Below are 17,397 nucleotides of genomic sequence, written 5' to 3'. Positions count from 1 at the left end.
CTATTTTAGGGCTCTTGCGATGAGAGTGGTGGGATTGACTGGCGGGATCGCGTCAGGGAAGAGCACCGTCTCGAAGGAGCTGCGAGATGGCAGCGGCTTGCCTGTCGTCGACGCTGACAAGATCGCACGCGTAAGTGTCCCTCTTCTTGCTGCTTCCCGACGAAATTCTTGGCGATTTCTTCGCCAGACACGAAAATGCGCATTCCTTTTCTCCGATCCGCCACTCTGATCTTGACTGGCAGGCCGCCTTGCGCAAGAACACGCCCGGTTACAAAAGGGTTTTGAAGATTTTCGGCAAGGGCATCCTCCTCCCCGACGGCAATGTCGATCGCGAGAAGCTCGGCAACATCGTGTTCGCGGATCCCGCCCAGCGCAAGCTCCTCGACAGGTAAAATATTTCGAGATCACGCCAGGAACATCATTCTTTCTCCTAAGCCTCGAAAATCTTTTTCTTCCAGAGCCTTGGGTCCGGTTATTGCTCGAACTATGCTCTGGGATGTCCTCAAGCATTGGATCGCTGGGACACCCGTGCTGGTATTGGACGTCCCTTTGCTCTTCGAGACCGGCATGGATCGCTACACGAGCCCCGTGGTGGTAGTGTGGGTGGACGCCGACACGGAAGAGGAGAGATTGATCGCCCGCGACGGCCTCTCCCAAGAACAGGCGCGCAACCGGATCAACTCCCAGAGATCTCTCGACTGGAAGCGCGAGAAGGCCGACATTGTGATCGACAACTCGGGATCTTTGGAGCTCACCCAGCAGCAGATCCAGGAGTTCGTGGAGAAGATCACGACCGCGCCTCTCAGCTGGAAAGAGATGCTGTGCTCCAGGAACTTCGTGGGCAGTGTCGTGGCCGTGGCCATCGCCTCGAGCCTTTGCTGGAGGCTGTGTTCAAAACGTGACGCATGATATAAAGTGTTATATTCGAAAGGAATATTCACTTTTAAAAAGTTCCGCGCGCTGTAGAGCGAATATACCCGTTTAAAATATAGTGCCGCGAAAATTCACAACCTGAAGCGCTTCGTACTGATTCCGGGAGATCTTGCAGTGATCCAGATCTTGGTTGTGTTCTTGCCGTGATCTGGGACAAACATAATCACGAGTCAGTCGATTGAAATGGATGAATCGAAAACTCGTCAGGCAAACACCCGAGTCAGCTGTTAGAAGAGAAGTTACCTCGTCTCACGTCAAGGTTAGCTTTAGCGGCAGCGGAGGAAGGATCATGAGTTAGCCTCTCCAAAAATCCAGACATGGTTAGCTCAGAAAGATGTTAGAGAAAAAATGAACGAAAACGAAAAACGATGGAAAGATAATTGGCAGCAGCAACATCATCTTGTTCATCGTCCCAGAAGGAAAGAGATAATCACAATGAAGGAACCAAACACACACCACACATCCACACAACACAACACCACTCTTAACATACATACAAAACTCTCAACCAGTATTCACACAATGAATAAGCTTAGCTTCTATACAGAGAAGACTGCTTTTAAAGGAGAGATCACTCGGAACTCCCTCACTCCGCTATGACGACCGACCGACTGGTAAGACAAAATTGTTGTATTATCACTAATACGTAGACGACCGCTACAAAACTAGATGCTCGGCTATAGAAACACTCACAGGATTAGTGGGACACCAAAGGAACCACAGACCGACCCAGGAGAACCCCCAAAACTTTAGAAAGATGCAAGCGTAGAAAGACGAAAAGAAGAAAAAGAGAGAGAAAAAAAGAAGATAGAAAACCGAGGGAAAACTCCAGGCAAACGGACTGATTGCTCACCAGCTCTAGTTGCTTGCGTGTTTGGAGCACTCTCTTGCGCGTAGAGTAAAAAATCGAGAGAGGTTTCGGCTGCTGCTGCTGCTGCTGCTGTGTTGCTGTTGCTGTTTTGTTATGAGGCTCGCCTGTGTGTCTTGTTCCCGTCCATCCAGAACCACCGTGGCTCCTTCTACTTGCGAGTCTTTGCCCTCTTTAGTCCCGCGTTACTGAATGGTGACACGCTCCCACTCATGTGTGAAGGGCTCTCCTCCCTCAAGGTGCCATTGAGGAGGGCGAGTTCACGCAACTGCGCCTTCTTCACGAGGTCAACGGTTTCATCCTGTAAGGAAACATGTAAGAAAGAGTATGAACAGTAGCAAACAGAGGAAAGTCCTACCACTGGTCTCAAGAGATCCTCCAATATCTCCTTGGCCTTGGTCAGGTAGAAGTCTATCACATTTGCAGGCAATTCGGCCTCCACGAGCAAGTGAAGAGGCTCGTTGAGATGCTCGTAGCCTTGCTTGTCACGCATCTTTTCCTCCTGCGTTGCAAAAGGTTGCTCAGCACGGGCCCCTGGCGGAGGGAAACTTCTCTCACTCACCTTCGCAACGTCTTTGATCGAGCCCCGCCCCCGTATGTACACACGACATCGCGTCATCGACTCCACGCGCTTCAAAGAGTTGCCTCGGGGCCCCAGAATCCGACCAACAAAGTTAAACTGGAAGAAAAAGCAAAGAGGTCGTCATCCAGAAAAGCTTCCGACCGAGCTTACGTTTGGATACTTGTCCACTGGAACTTCAATCCGGATGGTCTTCTTCAAGGTCGGTCCAGCGGACGATTCAGGACTCCCATGCCACACACTCGAAGAAGACGGCGTTTGGACGAATCCCAGCCTCTGGAGATCCGAACACATGATCATGAGAAAGCCTCCGAGTTTGCACGTACTTACGTCCGACCATCCGCCACCGTTGGACATTGACGACAGAGGGCTCCCTCGATCCAATTCCTGCTCGATCTGAGGCCATCTCCTAGCGAATTCCGTGATCCGCAGTATCTCTGCGTTAAAAAAGAAGACAAGAGCCACCCAAGACTTTTAGTTTATAAAGCTTGCGAAGTCAAATACTATCCATGCACACTTAGCTATAGCTTGCAAGCTCATCGCCACACTAATTAACCTTGCATTGCGAAAAGGAAGAAAGAAGAAAAAGAAATGTCCAGGAAGGAAGGAAAAAAACAAAACCATCCATCTGTGTGCCTCACGAGCTCTCAGATCTAAATCTCGAAGAAAATGTGAGCCAAAGATCACTTACCCTCGTTGAGAAGCCGGCTGCAAATCGGAAGAACTTGCGAGAAAGGTCCCAGCTTACGCTGCTCCTCGAGAAGCTCCGCGAAGTACCTATAAAAACACGCGATAAGAATGAGTCTTTGCTAAAATCACCCAACCAAGAACACGAAGAACAAGAGAAAACATCCAAAATCCACACTCCGACCACACGAATCCCATCCAAATCCAAGGAAATCCCACACGAGTCGAAGTACCTACTTCTCGTGCTCCGACACTGGCGACTGCGAGCTGGAAGGGCGGTCGCGGAGAGATCCGCCGCCTCCCACGCCGCCTCCTCGATGCGGCGACGAGCTCGCGGCGGCGGCGGCAGCGGCGGCGATTGCCGATGGCGAGAACTGCATGTAGTGTCCAGACATGGCGTCCATCTTGAAGAGAAATCTGGGGAAGAAATGAGGAGAATCGAGGCGATGGAGGAGGAAGAATGGGAGGAGAGGAGAGAAAAAACTAGCAAAAGGGGGGGGATTGATTGATTGGAGGGGGATTGATTGAAAGCGCTGCTCCTCCAAAGAGGAGGCAGGCTCCGAAAGAAGGGAATTGTGGAGCGCCCTATGCCCGCATTTTATACTCTGGGCCTTTTTTTTTTCTTATATTGTATATTTTTTTTCCTTTCCTCTTTTTCTCCTTTAGGTGGTAGTAGCCATGGTTTTGTGTGCGTGATTTTTGTTACTATATAGTTGTTATGGTTTGATCTCACTTTGATTCGTCTTTTCTTTGTGAGTGGTTCCATGGTCTTGTCTTGTATGTGCTGGCCGAGAAAATTCTCCTTGCCTCACAAAACTCCATAGAAATCGTTTGGTTCCATAGCTGCTCGTCCCCTTCTCAAGATCGATCGATCGATCCTCCAATTTACTTAGTCTAAATTCCACACAACCAGCGTGTTATTCAATCGATTGATGATGATGCCGCACAACTGGACATGCTTGTTTCCACCACCACCACACAAAAAAAAAGGAGCATTTAATCAATACAACGAAGAGAAGAAACGATTTTCCCTCACCTCAAAGTTGACAACGAACGAAATTCTCTCCCCCCACGTCTACCGGTACTCTCGCTCGACCGCCATAGCCACGAAGAACACTAGCTTCGTCCAGTCAATAGTGGCTACCTATAAGATAGCCGACCTTTGCACCACTCCAGCAACATCGAGGTGGTTTGTGCACGGATTTCCACCCTTCCAGCCTCAATCAATAATGTCTGCCTGCGCGATGAAAAGGAGTGTTTCCAGCCGAGAAAAGTTAAAACGACGTACATACCTCTTTCCAAAATCTCCACAGTTATGAACAGCGGCATCTAGAACAGAGTTTACATGTAGATAAAATGAAAGGCAAGGCAATTGCATACCTCGATTCTTGCCGCTTGTTCCAGATCGATCTTTCGTTGCCACAAACAGTCGAACTTCAAACTTTCCTGGAAGTTGTGCATACTTGCGGCTAGTCTTCGTATAGTACCTTACGGATCTTCTCACTGGCCACGAAACGACACGGCACGATTTCCATCCAGCCTAGTTGCTTGCTTTTCCTCCTGGACTCTTCGAGCTCCGGAGTGTTATTTTTTCCGCCCAGGAATCTGTCCTCCACGCTATAAGACGTGGACTTTAGCTAACCTTCCTCCCGGTCAACTTCATATAGCGATTCCAAAGCCGCTCCAGCTCGCAGCTTCTCTAGAAAACCGCAAAGAACTGTTTTCCCAGCTGTGAGCGCTTTCTTCTCGCAGACAATGGCTCGCAGCGCAGCCTGTTTCCTGGCCCATGTTGTCGTCCGCATGTCGCTTTCACCACCAGTTAACTCGCGCAAGTCGTGCTCGAGATTGGTGGGATACTTGCTCCACAGATTTTCGCACGCCGCTATCAATCGCCTCAGCACCTCGCACTCGTTGTCCCGGTTGATCGGCTCCGAGAAGTACATAATCGCCTTTTGATACTTCCCATCGGACTTCCACCCGGCGGCGGAGAGCTCCCGGGGGCTCGCAATGGCCGCCCTCGTCCACGCGAGAACACTCTCGTCGACCCCTTCCGGAACGATGGAAACAAGCGTGCCTCCGGCGGGAAGTCCCAGCGCCTCGAGCAGAGCCGCGTTGGCGCTGCTCCTCACAGGGCCCAGGACTTGCGCCGGCAGATCCACCGCATAGTTCTCATTCTCGTCGTCTACGAAGCCATAGTCGAGGAAGAGCTGCGAGCCGGTGAGTGCGGGTCCATAGGAATCAAACACCTCGTCACCTTTCGAGTAGGACTTGTGAGCTTCCAGGCTCGCCGTCTTGGTGTCCTGGTCGAAGATGAGGCACGACTCCTCTCCGGCGGAGCTGCAATGGTTGAGCATGTCGGCCCAGGGGACGAGGCACAGCGTGTCGAAATCGTCGTCCACGTCGAGCTCCAGCGAGAAGGCGCGGCTGAGAAGAACGGCCGAGGCCCATCTCACGTCACCTTCGCTGAGAGTTTCACCACCCGGGAGGAACTTCTCGATCCCGGCCGTGAGCAGCGCTTCGTGATCTTCCTGGCAAAGCTTTAGTCGGGTGGCGATCGTATCGAGCATCGGAGATCCCTGGAGCAGCTCCTGGATCGTCTCGGCGGGCCACAGCAGCGGGTGGCTGATCGAGAGCTCGTCCACGGACGGAAGCGCGGCGATGTATGGATGCCAGAAGCTCTCCTTGCCGCGGGATCTCTCCACGAGCAAATGCGCGCACATTGTCAGCCATGGCCGGAAGTCATTCTTGCGCAGCATCGGTCCGACGAGGCGGCATCGCTCGGCCGTCTTCTCGGAGAGGAATGCTTGCAGCGGGACCTCGGCAAGAACACTGCCCTTGTCGATCGCTCCCGACGCGATCATCCCAAATCCATCCCTGCCACGGCCGAATCCCATGGTGTCGAAATCCAGCTGCCGGTGCTTCGTCATACCTCGCAGCCATTGCTTGAGGCGCTCCTCGCGCGCCGCGGCGCCGCGCTCCACCACGCCCGGAGCGTGACCTAGCAATGCCGCGCTGGGAACCCTAACGCTGGATCCCACAAGCACCGCCGCCATCGCCAGGCAAAAGGAATGAAACAATGTGGCTGGTAAAGTTAAAATTTCTCTTTTACCAAGGGAATGTTCTCTCTCCTCGAAGATCTGCCAGCGCCAAAAGACAGACGTTCACGTAGAAAGCAATGAAATCTTAGCCTGTGGGCATGGCAGCGCAACGACGCGGCTTATGCGCCGGTACAAGAATCGAATTTTCGGGCGTGGATCTATATGAAATCCACCATAGCAGAGAAGTTAACTGCTAGAGAGGTTTTGCTTGAGAATGGAACCGCGCACAAGAAGTTGATATAGTCACCGTAGCCTGTGCATGGATGGAATGGATGGTCGATCGATCTGGAGGCAAGAACACAAAAGTCTTATCTCGGATCCAGCGCGGCCTTTGGATTGATGGCTGGAACGACGAAGAACTCGAACGCTTGCTCGCGTTTCTTGCTCGTGCTAGAGGCCTTAAGGACAGGGCGCCGGTGGAAATGCTCGGAAGATCGCCAAAATGGACATCACGATGGCGCACAGCAGCTGCGCGGCACGCGAGTAATGGACACGGGACCGCGGTTGTAGGCAGTAGTCAGGGGCTCCAGCCGGATTACTCCTTCTTGAGCAGCGCCGCGATGCCGGCTCGCCATGCTCGTCCCGGGAACAAGAGACGTTCTTCCCTAGCATGTCAAGCTCCAACTGGATTCCTATATAGAGTTAGAAGTTCAGCAGGAACACTCTTGAAAAAGTTTTGAACATGAGAGAAGAGGCATTCTTTCAGGTTGCATTGTATGTTTCTAGATTCAATGGAAAAAAAAAACATTCGATTAATCTCCTTAGAAGCACGTAGCCTCAGCGTGGACTCCCTCCACTTGATCGAACTCTACCAATGCACTTACATCTCGATTAGATAGCCCTGCGGCAGCATTTGGAAAGCTCCTTTCGAGTTCTTTCTCGTCCTGGTTTTTAGGAAGAGCAGCAGCGGGTCAGCTTTGGGAACTATGCCCGGGATCCTTTTGAGTTCTATCTCGTTCAATATAGACCTGCCATCGTTCTCGTTTTCCTCGCTCTCAATTTACTCGAGATCATCCAGAACGATATCCAGAAAGAATTCATAGCCTCTCGGCAAGAATGCATTCACGCTGAGAACCAATAAACATTTGGTTTTGCGTAACTAGTCGTGAAGAAATTTTTGCATGGCAGGAGCTGCGAGTGAGAAGTTATTGGGCTTTTTTGAAAGAAGTGGAACTAAAAGCTTACTGCATTGTTATTGCGAGGACGCACCAGTCTACGTAGTGGTTTTCTGGCATGGCCCATCCATCACCAAAATTTACCAGTCTTTTTCGATTCTCGTATTTCTTTCTGATATTTAAATGATGTTTCAAATTATTGGCGCGGTTTTGCGCATAAACCTAAAACAGAGCTCCATGGGGTTCGGATCAGAAGGGGCGCTGGCCGATGTAATTCCCGGGCGGGTCGTAATTGCAGGAGATGAGAGTGTCACCATTGGGGCAAGTCGCGGTGGCACATCCCAATTTCGTCGAGTCCCTCCAGACAAGCTGCGTGTAGTGGCCACACATCTGGGCGCAGCTGTTCCCCTCGTAATTGAAGTGCTGCTTCTCATCAACCCAAGATTTGACAGCATCATGCGGCGACCATTCCTTCCCCGGGCTGCCCCAGAAGAGATTCTCGCCGTAGGGACCGTCCGAGTGCCTCATCGCGCAGCTCTCGTAATCCTTTTGGTGGTTCGTCCACCACAGCGAGTAGGCCGCCACTTCGTCGTCCCAGTGGAGCGCCGGCACGCCCATTTGCATCCGCTCCTGGTTGTGGGCCTCCAGAAAGGCCTGGATGTGCTGCGCAGTCGCACAATTCGTGCCCACTGCGAGCACTGCGAGCGCCATTGCAATCGCTAACGATGGGCAGCGAGAAAATCCCATGGCTCCCCGATCAGCGATCGATCAGATGACCGATCGAGAGAGAACTTTCCAATGGGATGGATCAGATCACACGAGGATGGAAGGAAGGACAAATGCCGGGGCTTTTAACCGCGAAGAGGTATGTGGACGATTCCCATTCCCTTTTTGTGAGGCACTTCAGCTGGACATTCCTAAGGGCATCGTCGCATCTCGGCCGCCCATCGCCTGGTCATTCTGGAATTGGCAGTTAAAACTTTGAACGTTTCAATATTTCTCTTGCAAAATTTTCAAAACCAAGGTAACGATATTAGGTCAAACTTTCCCTCCCTGATTTGGAAAAAGAATACTCCCATTTGAAAGGGGGACAAGGACAGTAATGCAGTAGGGAATCAGCAGCCAGGATTCCCCATCCATCGTTTTTGTATTTTCCCTCTCTTCCGCAAATCCGCTTGAAACTGAAAATCCCTCGCAAAGAATGAGCGCTTCCCTCCCTCGCGGCTCGCCGCGTTTAAATTGCCCTCCAAAACCTCTTAGGGTCTCTAGATCCCATCGCGCTCGCTCGCTCCGCTGCTCTTGGCGTGCCCGCATTGTCCATCGCGATCCCAGCTCGGGGTCGCTCTGCGAGCAATGGCCAGCAGCAGCGCAATCGATCTCGCGAGCAGCGCACAGATCCTGGAGAACGAGGATCCGGAGCCCAGATTAGGGATGGAGGCAGAGGAGGTGTTCTTGAGCAGGAAAAGGAGAAGCCCATTGCCGGATTGGTACTTCCCCAGGAGGCCGCTGCAAGACATCACCGCCATGGTGATCAATGCGCGGGAGGGCGGCGCGTCCCAGGCTCTGGTGAGTGATCCCATTTGGGTTCTCGCGATGTTTCGTGCTGATATTCTTCCATTTTCCAGGGCACAAAGTTTCTACCGGAGATCACGCAAGAAGCCAAGAAAGGGGATCTCATCACAGTCGAGAGAAGGATGCCCGGTAGCCAGAGCCAGTCCAAGAGACCAAGGCAAAGCATCAGTACCGTGAGTAGAGTCCCGAAAACTCCATCGATCACTCCTCCATCGCTCAGAGTGCTCAAAAGCTTTAGATAACAAAATAGGCATTAGTGCTAATCAAAACTGACAACCGGGGAGAGCGTCAGACTGAAGATCTGAAGGTCGCGTGTTCGATCCACGCTCGCCGCAACCATGTTAGCCTGGGTCGGTGCCTAATTATTCTTCGGACATCACCCTGATATTCTAATTTTTGGTCCACAAATGCCGTACGAGGTAGCCCCTGCAAAAGAGAGATCTTGCCAATGCAGTGCATTGTCCTCTCAAATCCGCCCCTCTTCGTGTACATACGAACCTGGAGAGGGGCGCCCGTCAAATACGTCAGGCCCCACCCCTGCATTTATGACTTACCAGGGCGGATGAGACGGGCAGCCGTCAGCGTCCGTCCCCAGCCCTAATTCCGTTCGCAAGGGAATGTTCACGACGCGCATATTCGGGCCCATATTGTGGTGATCGAATGCCAAAGCTGGGAATTCACAGCATTGAATCTGTTTTTCGGATGATTGGTGCCCGCCACCAACAACATTGCACTAGAAATATGGGCGCTATTTGGGATTGGGCATGTAGCGAGCATAGGAAAAGGATGGAGGGGGCCACATTAAAAATCGCAAACAGAGATGGCCTAACATACAAACGTTGCAAAAGAAGTCCAACATGGGGCTTTGCATCACTCGATTACAAAAGATTTCTCTAAAGGTATTTGTATACAATTCTATTTATTTCTCGTTTCTTGTTTTGCATCTCTGTGGCAGACGTATGGCTACGAAAGTTGCAAGGGCGTGTGGGCATAGCTAACATGCAAGCGTTGTAGCTCAAACAAATAAAATTCCCAAGCATTAAGTATTCAAGCGCCTTGGAATTGGTACTGTGAAGTTTTTCAAGTCAGAGATTGAGCCAAGACCCACTTTTCTGGACCTTTCTTAGGATGTCTGTTTGGCAATTCTCCTTTGTGGTCTTGGATTCAATCTTATGCTTTGTAGTTGGGCACGGAAAGATCTAAAATAACACAAAAGAACAACAAGATATGGTGAACAGCAACAACAACAGCAGCAACAGGGAATTATAATCTTTCTGCTCCTCATAATTCACTTCATTCCATGCATCATGTTTTGTTTGGTGTTGATGGAGGGTGACGTTTCAAAAATCTCCCCACATACAAAATTTTACGTGATGGTGGCAGGCGCGAGTGCAATATACAAATGCAAAAGGGGATTCATTCATTCTTGTGGTCTTGAAATCTTAAATCTCAGCATGGCCCAGCATTTGACTATGGAAGGCTTCTTGTTTCTACTGTGGGGCTCCCAAAAACAAAACCAACGAATCTCACGAAGAGGGTTTCTTCTTTCCTTCCTTCACTTTGGTACGCAGGCAACAACAGGGGTTACGCAGTACGCATCCATACCGCATACACGGAAATGGAATATAAACCAGTACAAGTACACCGACAAATGCATCAAACCAAAATACCCGTTTTAGGGCTGGCTTTAGGACATAAGTACTGTCTTAACGAACTCCGGATTAAAGAAGGGGTGCGCGGACCATGTACGGCCGCAGGGCGGTACTTGTGGCCAACGTGGCCCATTTCCCGCCCTTTCTCGTCTCCCCATTTCCCTTTCTTTTTTATTCCGCTTCTTTTTCCCACTACTTCTTTGTGGCTTTCGTCTTCGTCTTCCGCTGGATTTCTTCTTGCTCGCTTCCCCAGCTCTTTGATCCGATCCATCGCGCCATGCAGATCCTCCCCGCCAGAGCAGTGCCCCCGGCGCAAGTGGTTCGTGCGAGATTTCGGTGTCAGTCGCTTCGCCGGAGCTGCTGCTGCTGGGCGCGCTGCCGCTGCGACCATTGAGAGCGATCTCTAGGCGCGGCTGTGGCGATTTGTTCTTGGAGCGGCATCGGGAGATGGGAATTTGGCCTGCTCGGCTCGATCAAGCCGTCGGCGGTGACTGAGCGAGCAGCAGGCTGCCCGATTCGAGCTCCCAGGAGGATATTTCGGCCGCCGATCGCCGCATCGATCGGCCTTCTCGGCGGGGTCGGCTTCTTTCTTGGCCGGATCTTATTAGCTATGGCTCGGACTGGAGGCGCGGTACGGCAGTATGTCCGGTCAAAATTGCCACGGCTGAGATGGACGCCGGATCTTCACCACAGCTTTGTGAGCGCGGTGGAGCGGCTTGGAGGGCAAGAGAGTAAGTTCCATCTCAAGAAGAGAAAACTCACGATATCACGCGGAGAAAAAAGAGATCTTTCTTAAACAAGAATTTCCTCCTGGAAACTTTCTCTTGTTTCCTTTTCGAGGATTTCCGAGAATGCTTGTTTCCGCTTGATGGCCGAGTCTCATTTCCATTGTCACGAGAGCTCCTGCAGTTTTTCAGTGTTCTAACTTCGTTTTTCTGGATCGCAGGAGCCACACCCAAGCTTGTTCTTCAGCTCATGGATGTCAAAGGCCTCACCATCGCCCATGTCAAGAGCCATCTCCAGGTTGGTCGATGGTTTTTGCGAAATCCTTGCCTATGTACTCATCGGCTGGGTGTTGCTGCAGATGTATAGAAGCATGAAAAGCGATGAGAACTTCAATGGTATGGTTTGGCTATAATCTGCCAATGATATCCCAGTGTTCTATCTCGATCCATGATATAACATTATAGTTGCACGCTTCGTGCTGTGCAGTTAACACTCAAACCGATGGAGAGAGCATATCCGACTCGCAGTCTCCGCGAGCGGCAAGGTTTCCAGGCGAGTTCGTGCTCCCGGATCACGACCAAAGCGAGCGTTCATCGCTTTACAACAACAGCCATTTACATCCAGAGCCAACGGTCCAAGGTGCGGTACTCGCGTCTACGAATCGATACAGCCCGAGCATAAGGTAACTCCATCCGTCCATGGTTTTGTTCTCAAGAAGCTTCGAGAAATGATAATAAGTTTGTGTGCGACTAGCAGATGTGACACTTCGAGCGGCCCGTGCATAGCATGGCCAGGAGATGTGAGCGATCATGGATCTGGATTGTGCTGCTTCCGGGAGTGGCAGGGACGCGAGTTCCATGTCGCGGACGATGCACTCCAAGCTCCGGAGCTCGCTGGCGGATTTCGGAGAAGAAAGAGAAGTTGCACGCGAGAATGTCCGAAAGACACCGTGTCGCAAGCGTCCGAGGTCAGAAACGGCGGCCATGCTGCTGCCGGGTACGAGAATTTCGACTTTTTGGACATAAACCGTAGCTCTAGCAGCAGAAGCGACGACAAGCGGGAAACCCGACAGCTGCTGCTAGTGAGTGTGTTTATATCCTTTTGGCCGCTTGAGTACTGAGAATGTGTAATCTCCAGAGCGGCACACTTTCGGAGCCAACGCGAGAAATTCACGGCGCAGAGCTCAAGCTTGGAAGCAATGTGCTCGACTTCCGGATCAGTCTGCCGGGGCTGCTCGAGGACGACGACAAGCTCGTCGACAGCACGCTCTCACTCTCTCTCCCCAATAGCAGCAGCACTGCGACCAGCAGCTTCTCTCGTCATCAGCAATTCCCAGAGAGACCGAGTCCCAGTCCGACTGCGTCGACTCGCCACTGGAACCAAGCCAGTGCACAGAGATCATCCATGGCGAAGCCGACGTTCAAGCTGGAGCACACGAGCAACAGGAGGCCTCCCAACCTCGACTTGACCATGGCAATTGGTGCCGGCTAAAACTCTCTACTCACTTTTTACTGCCTCGAGCTCGGACTTAGTGCGGTGACTTTACAAAGGCACAGCTCGCGGATCCGAAAGCAAGAAAGAGGCTGTTGTTGGTGCATGGTGGTGATGGTTCACAAGTTTTTTTTCTTTCGGGTGTCGCTCCTCGACAGTAGCGCTGAAAGTACTCTGGGCATCAACCAGAGTACTCTCATTGTATCAATCAGAGGGTCGGCAGTGGCAGCAGGAGCAGCATGCTCATCAGTGCTCGGCGATGAAAAATCGGTCCCGACTGATCACTTATGATCCATGGTGGGAGGGATAGATCACAGACAGATAAAAGTTGCAACAACTGGATTGGAAGGGAAGAGATCGCTGAGCAGTGGTGTGTCGGTCCAGCCAGCCAGCAGTCCTATATAGCTCTCGACGGATAGCCTTTGGAAGTAGTAAGTCGGCTAAGCGTGAAGCAAACCTCTCGCGTGAATTATTGATCGATTTTGCAGCTCCGCTATAGCCTGGGCCGTGCTGGAAAACTTTTCAAAGTGGTAAAAAGACAGCAGCGAGAGGTTTGGGGAAATTTCTTTGTGCTGCAGCTGTTGCTGCTGCTGCTGCTGCTGCTGCTGCTTCTTCTTTTTTTTTTTTCAACCGTACACTGTTGTCGTGTCAATTTTTTTGGTTTTGGCCACCACGGCAGGCTATAGTCAGTATATATAGAATGCCGGACTGGTTTCAAGCTTCGTTCCAGGCCCCACGAGCTCGTACGCGCTGAGAGCAACAGGCGTCCGTCCGGCGAGCTTCGTGTTTTTATAGGCTGCGCCGATCGATTGTTGTATACAATCGTGGTTGCGTATGATCACACGCAACGCAAGAGAGATAAGTTGACAGAACCGAGAAGCGAGTAAAGGCGATATCATGGAGGAGCCTCTCCCTGAAAAGTTTTGATACCGCCGAAAGCTCGGTCCGGTCTAGACTTGAGCGAGCTTAAAAAGGTTTCAAACGTGTCGAGCCGATCGATTGGCGGAGAGGAGAGAGGGGCCAAGAATGTTTAACTTGCTCGCCACTTGCGCAATGGAAATGGTTTTTCTTTTCTACGTACGGAGATTGGGAGTGATCGTCAGTCAGGAGGACGTAAGGCCTAAGCTTGAAAACATCCAAGTCCTATAGACTGTGGCTGTCCGGAGGAATTTTCTTTCGTCAATAAGTAAAATACATGTACAGAAAGGAACGGAAATGTAAGAGAGAAACAAAGACGGTAAATGAAAAAGGAGAAGAAAAAAACATCCCTGTATTTTTGTAGAATTCGTGTACTGTAGCTACCAGGGAAGTGTGGAAGTGTGTACCTAGAGTTTTCATGGCTGGCTCACGTCCAGTTGATTGACATGACGCTCTTTTGGCAATGAAAAGTCGGTTTCCTTCCGGTGGTGGCGTACGGAACATGAGGGCCGTGGTCAAAGTACTTTGTTTGGGCCATTGCACTGCATTGTTTTAAGGTGAGTTGAAGTGGACCACGTTGTAGGTGGCTTTGATTATTCGATGGCAAAAAGTAGAAAACAATGGTTTCCCAAGTTAGTGTGGATAGTACGTGGCTGGCTTAGAGCCTGGATTTGTTTGGGAATGTCGATCGAACCCCACTAATTAATCCCGCTCCAAATCCGTGTTCTTCTCGGCGATGGATCCCAAAAGCTTAGCTTTTTTCTAGAGTTAAGTTTCGCTTGGCTCTCTCTCGCAGTGTGTCTTGTTCGCGGAGGCGCTTTGCAACAAAAACAGTGTCGCGCTCAATCATTCACAGTCGTTCGCGATGCCGTGACAAGACGCTGCTCGTTGTTTTTCCCACCTCTGGAAGATTCACCACTGTTTAGCGAAGAAGCCAGGATAAAAAAAAGCTCGAGAAAGCCAACCGACAGCCACACTCCCAATCGCCATCTTCGACTTCTGGCGCTCGCTTAGAGCAAAACCACCTGATTATTAGCACGCGGCCACTGCACTGATCCCGTTGACTATAAACATTCCCACCCAGGCTATGGATTTTCCTCCCTCGTTCTTCCCTTGGAAGTGGAATTTTCTATAACGGAGCTCGAAGTTGGTGTTGAGCTTCTTCTTCGCTTCTCTTTTCTTGTTGGTGTTGGCGACAGCAACCACATCACCAGACATTTGGGCATTTAAGTCTTAATCCCCCGCAGATTTGATACGAAGAAATCTTTCTGAGAGCTGCTGCAGCTTGGCAACGGACACCGATTATTCGTTTGCTTCCTCGATTTTCATTTTGTCCTCGGCTTCTCTGTTCCTGCGAGTGACCCTAGCCTCCTGTACACAACCCCCTACACTTTAAATTCTCCTCCTGCTTTCCTGTTCCCCCTCCAGGTCCCTATATTTTTCTCCTCTTTTTCTGTTTTCCCATCTTGATCGCAGCAGCCACTTCTGACCCCAACAATTGCTCTGCCACTACTGTTGCTCGAGGCCGACGGATCACTCTATCGAGCAGACTACGAAAGCGGAGAGCCCAGCACACCCTTGGAATCATACACAATAAAAGAATGCTACAGCAGCTGCACAGCCCAAGCTTCGAATTAAAAAGAAAAAAGAAATGCTGTACCTCCCGAGGTACCAAACGATAGGCCATCACCAAAAAAGGTATTGCTTGCCACACAGCCACACCACCTTTCCTTCTGCTTCGTCTCCTTCCTCGTCTTCGTCTAAAAGTACACAGGAAGCCATTGTTGCAGCGTCACCTTAGTGTTGTTTTGGGAACTCTCGTTGCCCAGTCAGTATCTCCTGCGAGCTTTCTTTGCGGACACAGTGTCGTCGCTCCTCCTTCAGCTCTCCTTCAGAAATGAGTCGCAGGGATCGGGATATGTCTGTAGCCCGTGAACCGGGCCCTCGTCCGGGAGAGAGTCCGAAGTTAACAAGACGTTGGCACCGGGCTCGTCGCCAACGTTGTCCTCTGGCTTGAGACCTTCGGACTCGACGCGCTTTAGTTTCTTCGCGGGCGGCTGGCCGCCTTTGTCAGTTTCTGCTGCGGATTGACTTTGCAGAACAACCATATCTTCCTTAGCTCCTCCGAGCTCTGGCACTCCATCGATTGTCAGTGTTGGCTCGCCTTCGTCCTGCTGCACGCCGGGTTGTTGTCCTTTTAGCATCCCCCGCATTTTCTGCTGCTCTTCTATGATCTTGGCTAGGTACGTGGACTGGGCTTCGATTCTCAGCTGCAGCTGCCGTTGGACCTGGCAAAGAACCAGATTTCAGTATCTCCATGCATAAAAAAAAACTTGCGGATTTTTTGCTTTTCATCTACCTCGAGTTGCTCGTGTAGCCGTTTCTGAACTTCCATCTGCATTCGTAAAGCCTCTGTGAGTTGTATGCCTCTGCACAGACATTTAGATGATAAATACCTCCCAGAGCAAACAATGGAAAACTACTTACGACGAGGGATCCAGACATGGTACCACATCCAGCTTCTTGTCGCCATCGCCTGCATTGACGAGAATAAGTTGCCAAGGCTCAAGATAAAAACACGCATCAAATAACGTACCATCACCGGAAGAATCTGGAATAAATTTCGCAAGGCGATACTTCTGCGACAGCAACACAAAGATTCCAGTCAGACCATATGAAGGAAAAGAGGAGCAAAACACGAGCACACTCGCGCACCTGCAAGTGACTCTTGACGTGATAAATGGTCAGCCCGTGCACTCCCATGATCCTCAGCACTCCTTTCGGGGTGGCCCCTAAAATGGGAAATCCATAAAAAAAACCGTTGGCGTGCCATGAGTAATATTCCACGGAAAAACGAGAAGTAAAAATGCAAAAAAAAGAGCAGAAAAGAAAAAGAAGAAAAAAAAAAGAGAAGAAAACTTACTGTCTGGACCACCCAGCTGCGTCACAGCTTCCACAAAGCGATCATGTAACTCGGATGTCCAGCGAAGACGCTGCTTGACGGAATTCCCAGCGCCACCAGCGGAGGCGGGGCTGCTGGGTCCATTTGCTCCACCACCAACACCGCCGCCGCCGGGACTTCCTAGCGGAGGAGCCTGTGGCGGAGGAAGAGGGAGTGGCGGCGGCGGGGGAGTAGTAGCCATGGTAGTCTGTGGAGCTTGGGTCCTTGGTTGCTGCATTACACTTGTTGAAAGCTTCTTCACCTGGTACATGGGACCCTGGGAGGAATCAAAAAGAAGAAAAAAAAAAACAAGGAAAAGAAAGTCATAGTTAGAAAAAAAAATAAAATTAAGTGCTTCGTCGTTCGTTCGTCCTAGGACACTAAGAAACAAGGGAAATTGGCAGGCAGGGACTTAGGTCAGGCGGACAGGGAGCTGTGGAATCCGGGCTAGATTTCGGCCGATCAGGAAGCGCTAGGCGCGATCTAGGAGCCGAGGCGACATACCTGAGGGGAGAATGCGGCCGCGCGGGCAGCGACGACGCCGTCCCGTGGCCAAAAGGACGCCCGATTCGTCGCAGACCTGGAACAATAAACCCTAGAGGCGATCTGGACGCCGGGGGCCGCCCCCGGGCGCTAGCAGAGATTTGGCGCTCCTTTGGAAGAATCTATGAAAAAACCTCGGGCATATGCTCCCTTCGAACGCCGATGCATCCAAAGAGGAACCTTGGCATATCCTAACCCTGGGATATTCTTGGCTTGGTTCTTCTCCTATGTATCGGTCGTGGGTTCGATCCCCTGACTGCCTACGCTGACGTG

General features: G+C 51.1%; 7 protein-coding genes across 11 annotated transcripts; 3 read left to right on the top strand and 4 right to left on the bottom strand.

Moving 5' to 3' along the window:
• Nucleotides 1-950, top strand: LOC9654948 (dephospho-CoA kinase). The gene is made up of 3 exons (XM_002983508.2): nt 1-130; nt 243-388; nt 459-950. Exons 1-3 carry the CDS (start codon nt 20-22, stop codon nt 907-909), a joined length of 708 nt encoding a protein of 235 aa, XP_002983554.1. The 5' UTR covers nt 1-19; the 3' UTR covers nt 910-950.
• Nucleotides 907-3,574, bottom strand: LOC9654947 (KH domain-containing protein At5g56140). 4 transcript variants are annotated; one of them, XR_002994026.1, is made up of 8 exons: nt 3,306-3,574; nt 3,073-3,158; nt 2,535-2,818; nt 2,364-2,480; nt 2,160-2,303; nt 1,787-2,102; nt 1,012-1,081; nt 907-960 (listed from the first exon to the last, which is right to left on the bottom strand). XR_002994026.1 is itself a non-coding variant. In XM_024688554.1 (7 exons), the coding sequence occupies exons 1-7, from the start codon at nt 3,470-3,472 to the stop codon at nt 1,953-1,955; spliced, it is 894 nt and encodes a 297-aa protein (XP_024544322.1). In that variant the 5' UTR covers nt 3,473-3,574; the 3' UTR covers nt 1,314-1,952. The 4 variants fall into 4 exon arrangements, 2 of the variants coding, with proteins under 2 accessions (XP_024544322.1, XP_002983460.2); XR_002994025.1 differs by having other exon boundaries at nt 907-1,081; XM_024688554.1 differs by lacking the exons at nt 907-960; nt 1,012-1,081 and having other exon boundaries at nt 1,314-2,102; nt 2,535-2,657; nt 2,712-2,818.
• Nucleotides 3,575-3,750: 176 nt separating this feature from the next.
• Nucleotides 3,751-6,121, bottom strand: LOC9654946 (N-lysine methyltransferase SETD6). Its single transcript, XM_024688552.1, has 4 exons — nt 4,449-6,121; nt 4,361-4,397; nt 4,105-4,305; nt 3,751-4,026 (listed from the first exon to the last, which is right to left on the bottom strand). Exon 1 carries the CDS (start codon nt 6,119-6,121, stop codon nt 4,706-4,708), a length of 1,416 nt encoding a protein of 471 aa, XP_024544320.1. The 3' UTR covers nt 3,751-4,026; nt 4,105-4,305; nt 4,361-4,397; nt 4,449-4,705.
• A 1,409-nt stretch (nt 6,122-7,530) lies between these two features.
• LOC9651130 (pathogenesis-related protein PRB1-2) lies at nt 7,531-8,028 on the bottom strand. Its single transcript, XM_002983412.2, has one exon. It carries the CDS (start codon nt 8,026-8,028, stop codon nt 7,531-7,533), a length of 498 nt encoding a protein of 165 aa, XP_002983458.2.
• A 454-nt stretch (nt 8,029-8,482) lies between these two features.
• LOC9651129 lies at nt 8,483-9,261 on the top strand. Its single transcript, XM_024688603.1, has 2 exons — nt 8,483-8,847; nt 8,907-9,261. The coding sequence occupies exons 1-2, from the start codon at nt 8,635-8,637 to the stop codon at nt 9,093-9,095; spliced, it is 402 nt and encodes a 133-aa protein (XP_024544371.1). The 5' UTR covers nt 8,483-8,634; the 3' UTR covers nt 9,096-9,261.
• A 1,416-nt stretch (nt 9,262-10,677) lies between these two features.
• On the top strand, nt 10,678-13,440 carry LOC9654945. The gene is made up of 6 exons (XM_002983506.2): nt 10,678-11,236; nt 11,452-11,528; nt 11,590-11,626; nt 11,718-11,913; nt 11,988-12,312; nt 12,369-13,440. Exons 1-6 carry the CDS (start codon nt 11,116-11,118, stop codon nt 12,720-12,722), a joined length of 1,110 nt encoding a protein of 369 aa, XP_002983552.1. The 5' UTR covers nt 10,678-11,115; the 3' UTR covers nt 12,723-13,440.
• Nucleotides 13,441-14,190: 750 nt separating this feature from the next.
• On the bottom strand, nt 14,191-17,305 carry LOC9655111 (myb family transcription factor PHL6). 2 transcript variants are annotated; one of them, XM_024688667.1, is made up of 7 exons: nt 17,086-17,305; nt 16,564-16,858; nt 16,356-16,432; nt 16,237-16,279; nt 16,128-16,176; nt 16,000-16,069; nt 14,191-15,928 (listed from the first exon to the last, which is right to left on the bottom strand). In XM_024688667.1, exons 2-7 carry the CDS (start codon nt 16,850-16,852, stop codon nt 15,521-15,523), a joined length of 936 nt encoding a protein of 311 aa, XP_024544435.1. In that variant the 5' UTR covers nt 16,853-16,858; nt 17,086-17,305; the 3' UTR covers nt 14,191-15,520. The 2 variants fall into 2 exon arrangements, with proteins under 2 accessions (XP_024544435.1, XP_024544436.1); XM_024688668.1 differs by lacking the exon at nt 17,086-17,305 and having other exon boundaries at nt 16,564-16,910.
• Between the last annotated feature and the right edge of the window lie 92 nt (nt 17,306-17,397).

The sequence above is a fragment of the Selaginella moellendorffii genome, unplaced genomic scaffold, assembly GCF_000143415.4.
Source record: "Selaginella moellendorffii unplaced genomic scaffold, v1.0 SELMOscaffold_58, whole genome shotgun sequence".
In the NCBI taxonomy this organism is placed as follows: Eukaryota; Viridiplantae; Streptophyta; class Lycopodiopsida; order Selaginellales; family Selaginellaceae; genus Selaginella; species Selaginella moellendorffii.
The sequence above is the reverse complement of the archived record's forward strand: the minus strand, read 5'-3'. Positions and strand labels throughout refer to the sequence as shown.

Bases quoted from the DNA above. Each gene is read 5' to 3' on its own strand.
- LOC9654948 (XM_002983508.2), top strand. From the start codon at position 20: ATGAGAGTGGTGGGATTGACTGGCGGGATCGCGTCAGGGAAGAGCACC. The intron at 131-242 runs GTAAGTGTCCCT...CTTGACTGGCAG, and splicing joins ACGCTGACAAGATCGCACGC to GCCGCCTTGCGCAAGAACAC. The intron at 389-458 runs GTAAAATATTTC...TTTTTCTTCCAG, and splicing joins CAGCGCAAGCTCCTCGACAG to AGCCTTGGGTCCGGTTATTG.
- LOC9654947 (XM_002983414.2), bottom strand. From the start codon at position 3,472: ATGGACGCCATGTCTGGACACTACATGCAGTTCTCGCCATCGGCAATC. The intron at 2,481-2,534 runs GTAAGCTCGGTC...TTTTTCTTCCAG, and splicing joins CAGTGGACAAGTATCCAAAC to TTTAACTTTGTTGGTCGGAT. The intron at 2,304-2,363 runs GTGAGTGAGAGA...TTTGCAACGCAG, and splicing joins CGATCAAAGACGTTGCGAAG to GAGGAAAAGATGCGTGACAA.
- LOC9654945 (XM_002983506.2), top strand. From the start codon at position 11,116: ATGGCTCGGACTGGAGGCGCGGTACGGCAGTATGTCCGGTCAAAATTG. The intron at 11,627-11,717 runs GTATGGTTTGGC...CGTGCTGTGCAG, and splicing joins AAGCGATGAGAACTTCAATG to TTAACACTCAAACCGATGGA. The intron at 12,313-12,368 runs GTGAGTGTGTTT...TGTAATCTCCAG, and splicing joins AAACCCGACAGCTGCTGCTA to AGCGGCACACTTTCGGAGCC.
- LOC9654946 (XM_024688552.1), bottom strand. From the start codon at position 6,121: ATGGCGGCGGTGCTTGTGGGATCCAGCGTTAGGGTTCCCAGCGCGGCA.
- LOC9655111 (XM_024688667.1), bottom strand. From the start codon at position 16,852: ATGTACCAGGTGAAGAAGCTTTCAACAAGTGTAATGCAGCAACCAAGG. The intron at 16,280-16,355 runs GTGCGCGAGTGT...TTGCTGTCGCAG, and splicing joins ACGTCAAGAGTCACTTGCAG to AAGTATCGCCTTGCGAAATT. The intron at 16,177-16,236 runs GTACGTTATTTG...TCGTCAATGCAG, and splicing joins TCCAGATTCTTCCGGTGATG to GCGATGGCGACAAGAAGCTG.
- LOC9651129 (XM_024688603.1), top strand. From the start codon at position 8,635: ATGGCCAGCAGCAGCGCAATCGATCTCGCGAGCAGCGCACAGATCCTG. The intron at 8,848-8,906 runs GTGAGTGATCCC...TCCATTTTCCAG, and splicing joins GCGGCGCGTCCCAGGCTCTG to GGCACAAAGTTTCTACCGGA.
- LOC9651130 (XM_002983412.2), bottom strand. From the start codon at position 8,028: ATGGGATTTTCTCGCTGCCCATCGTTAGCGATTGCAATGGCGCTCGCA.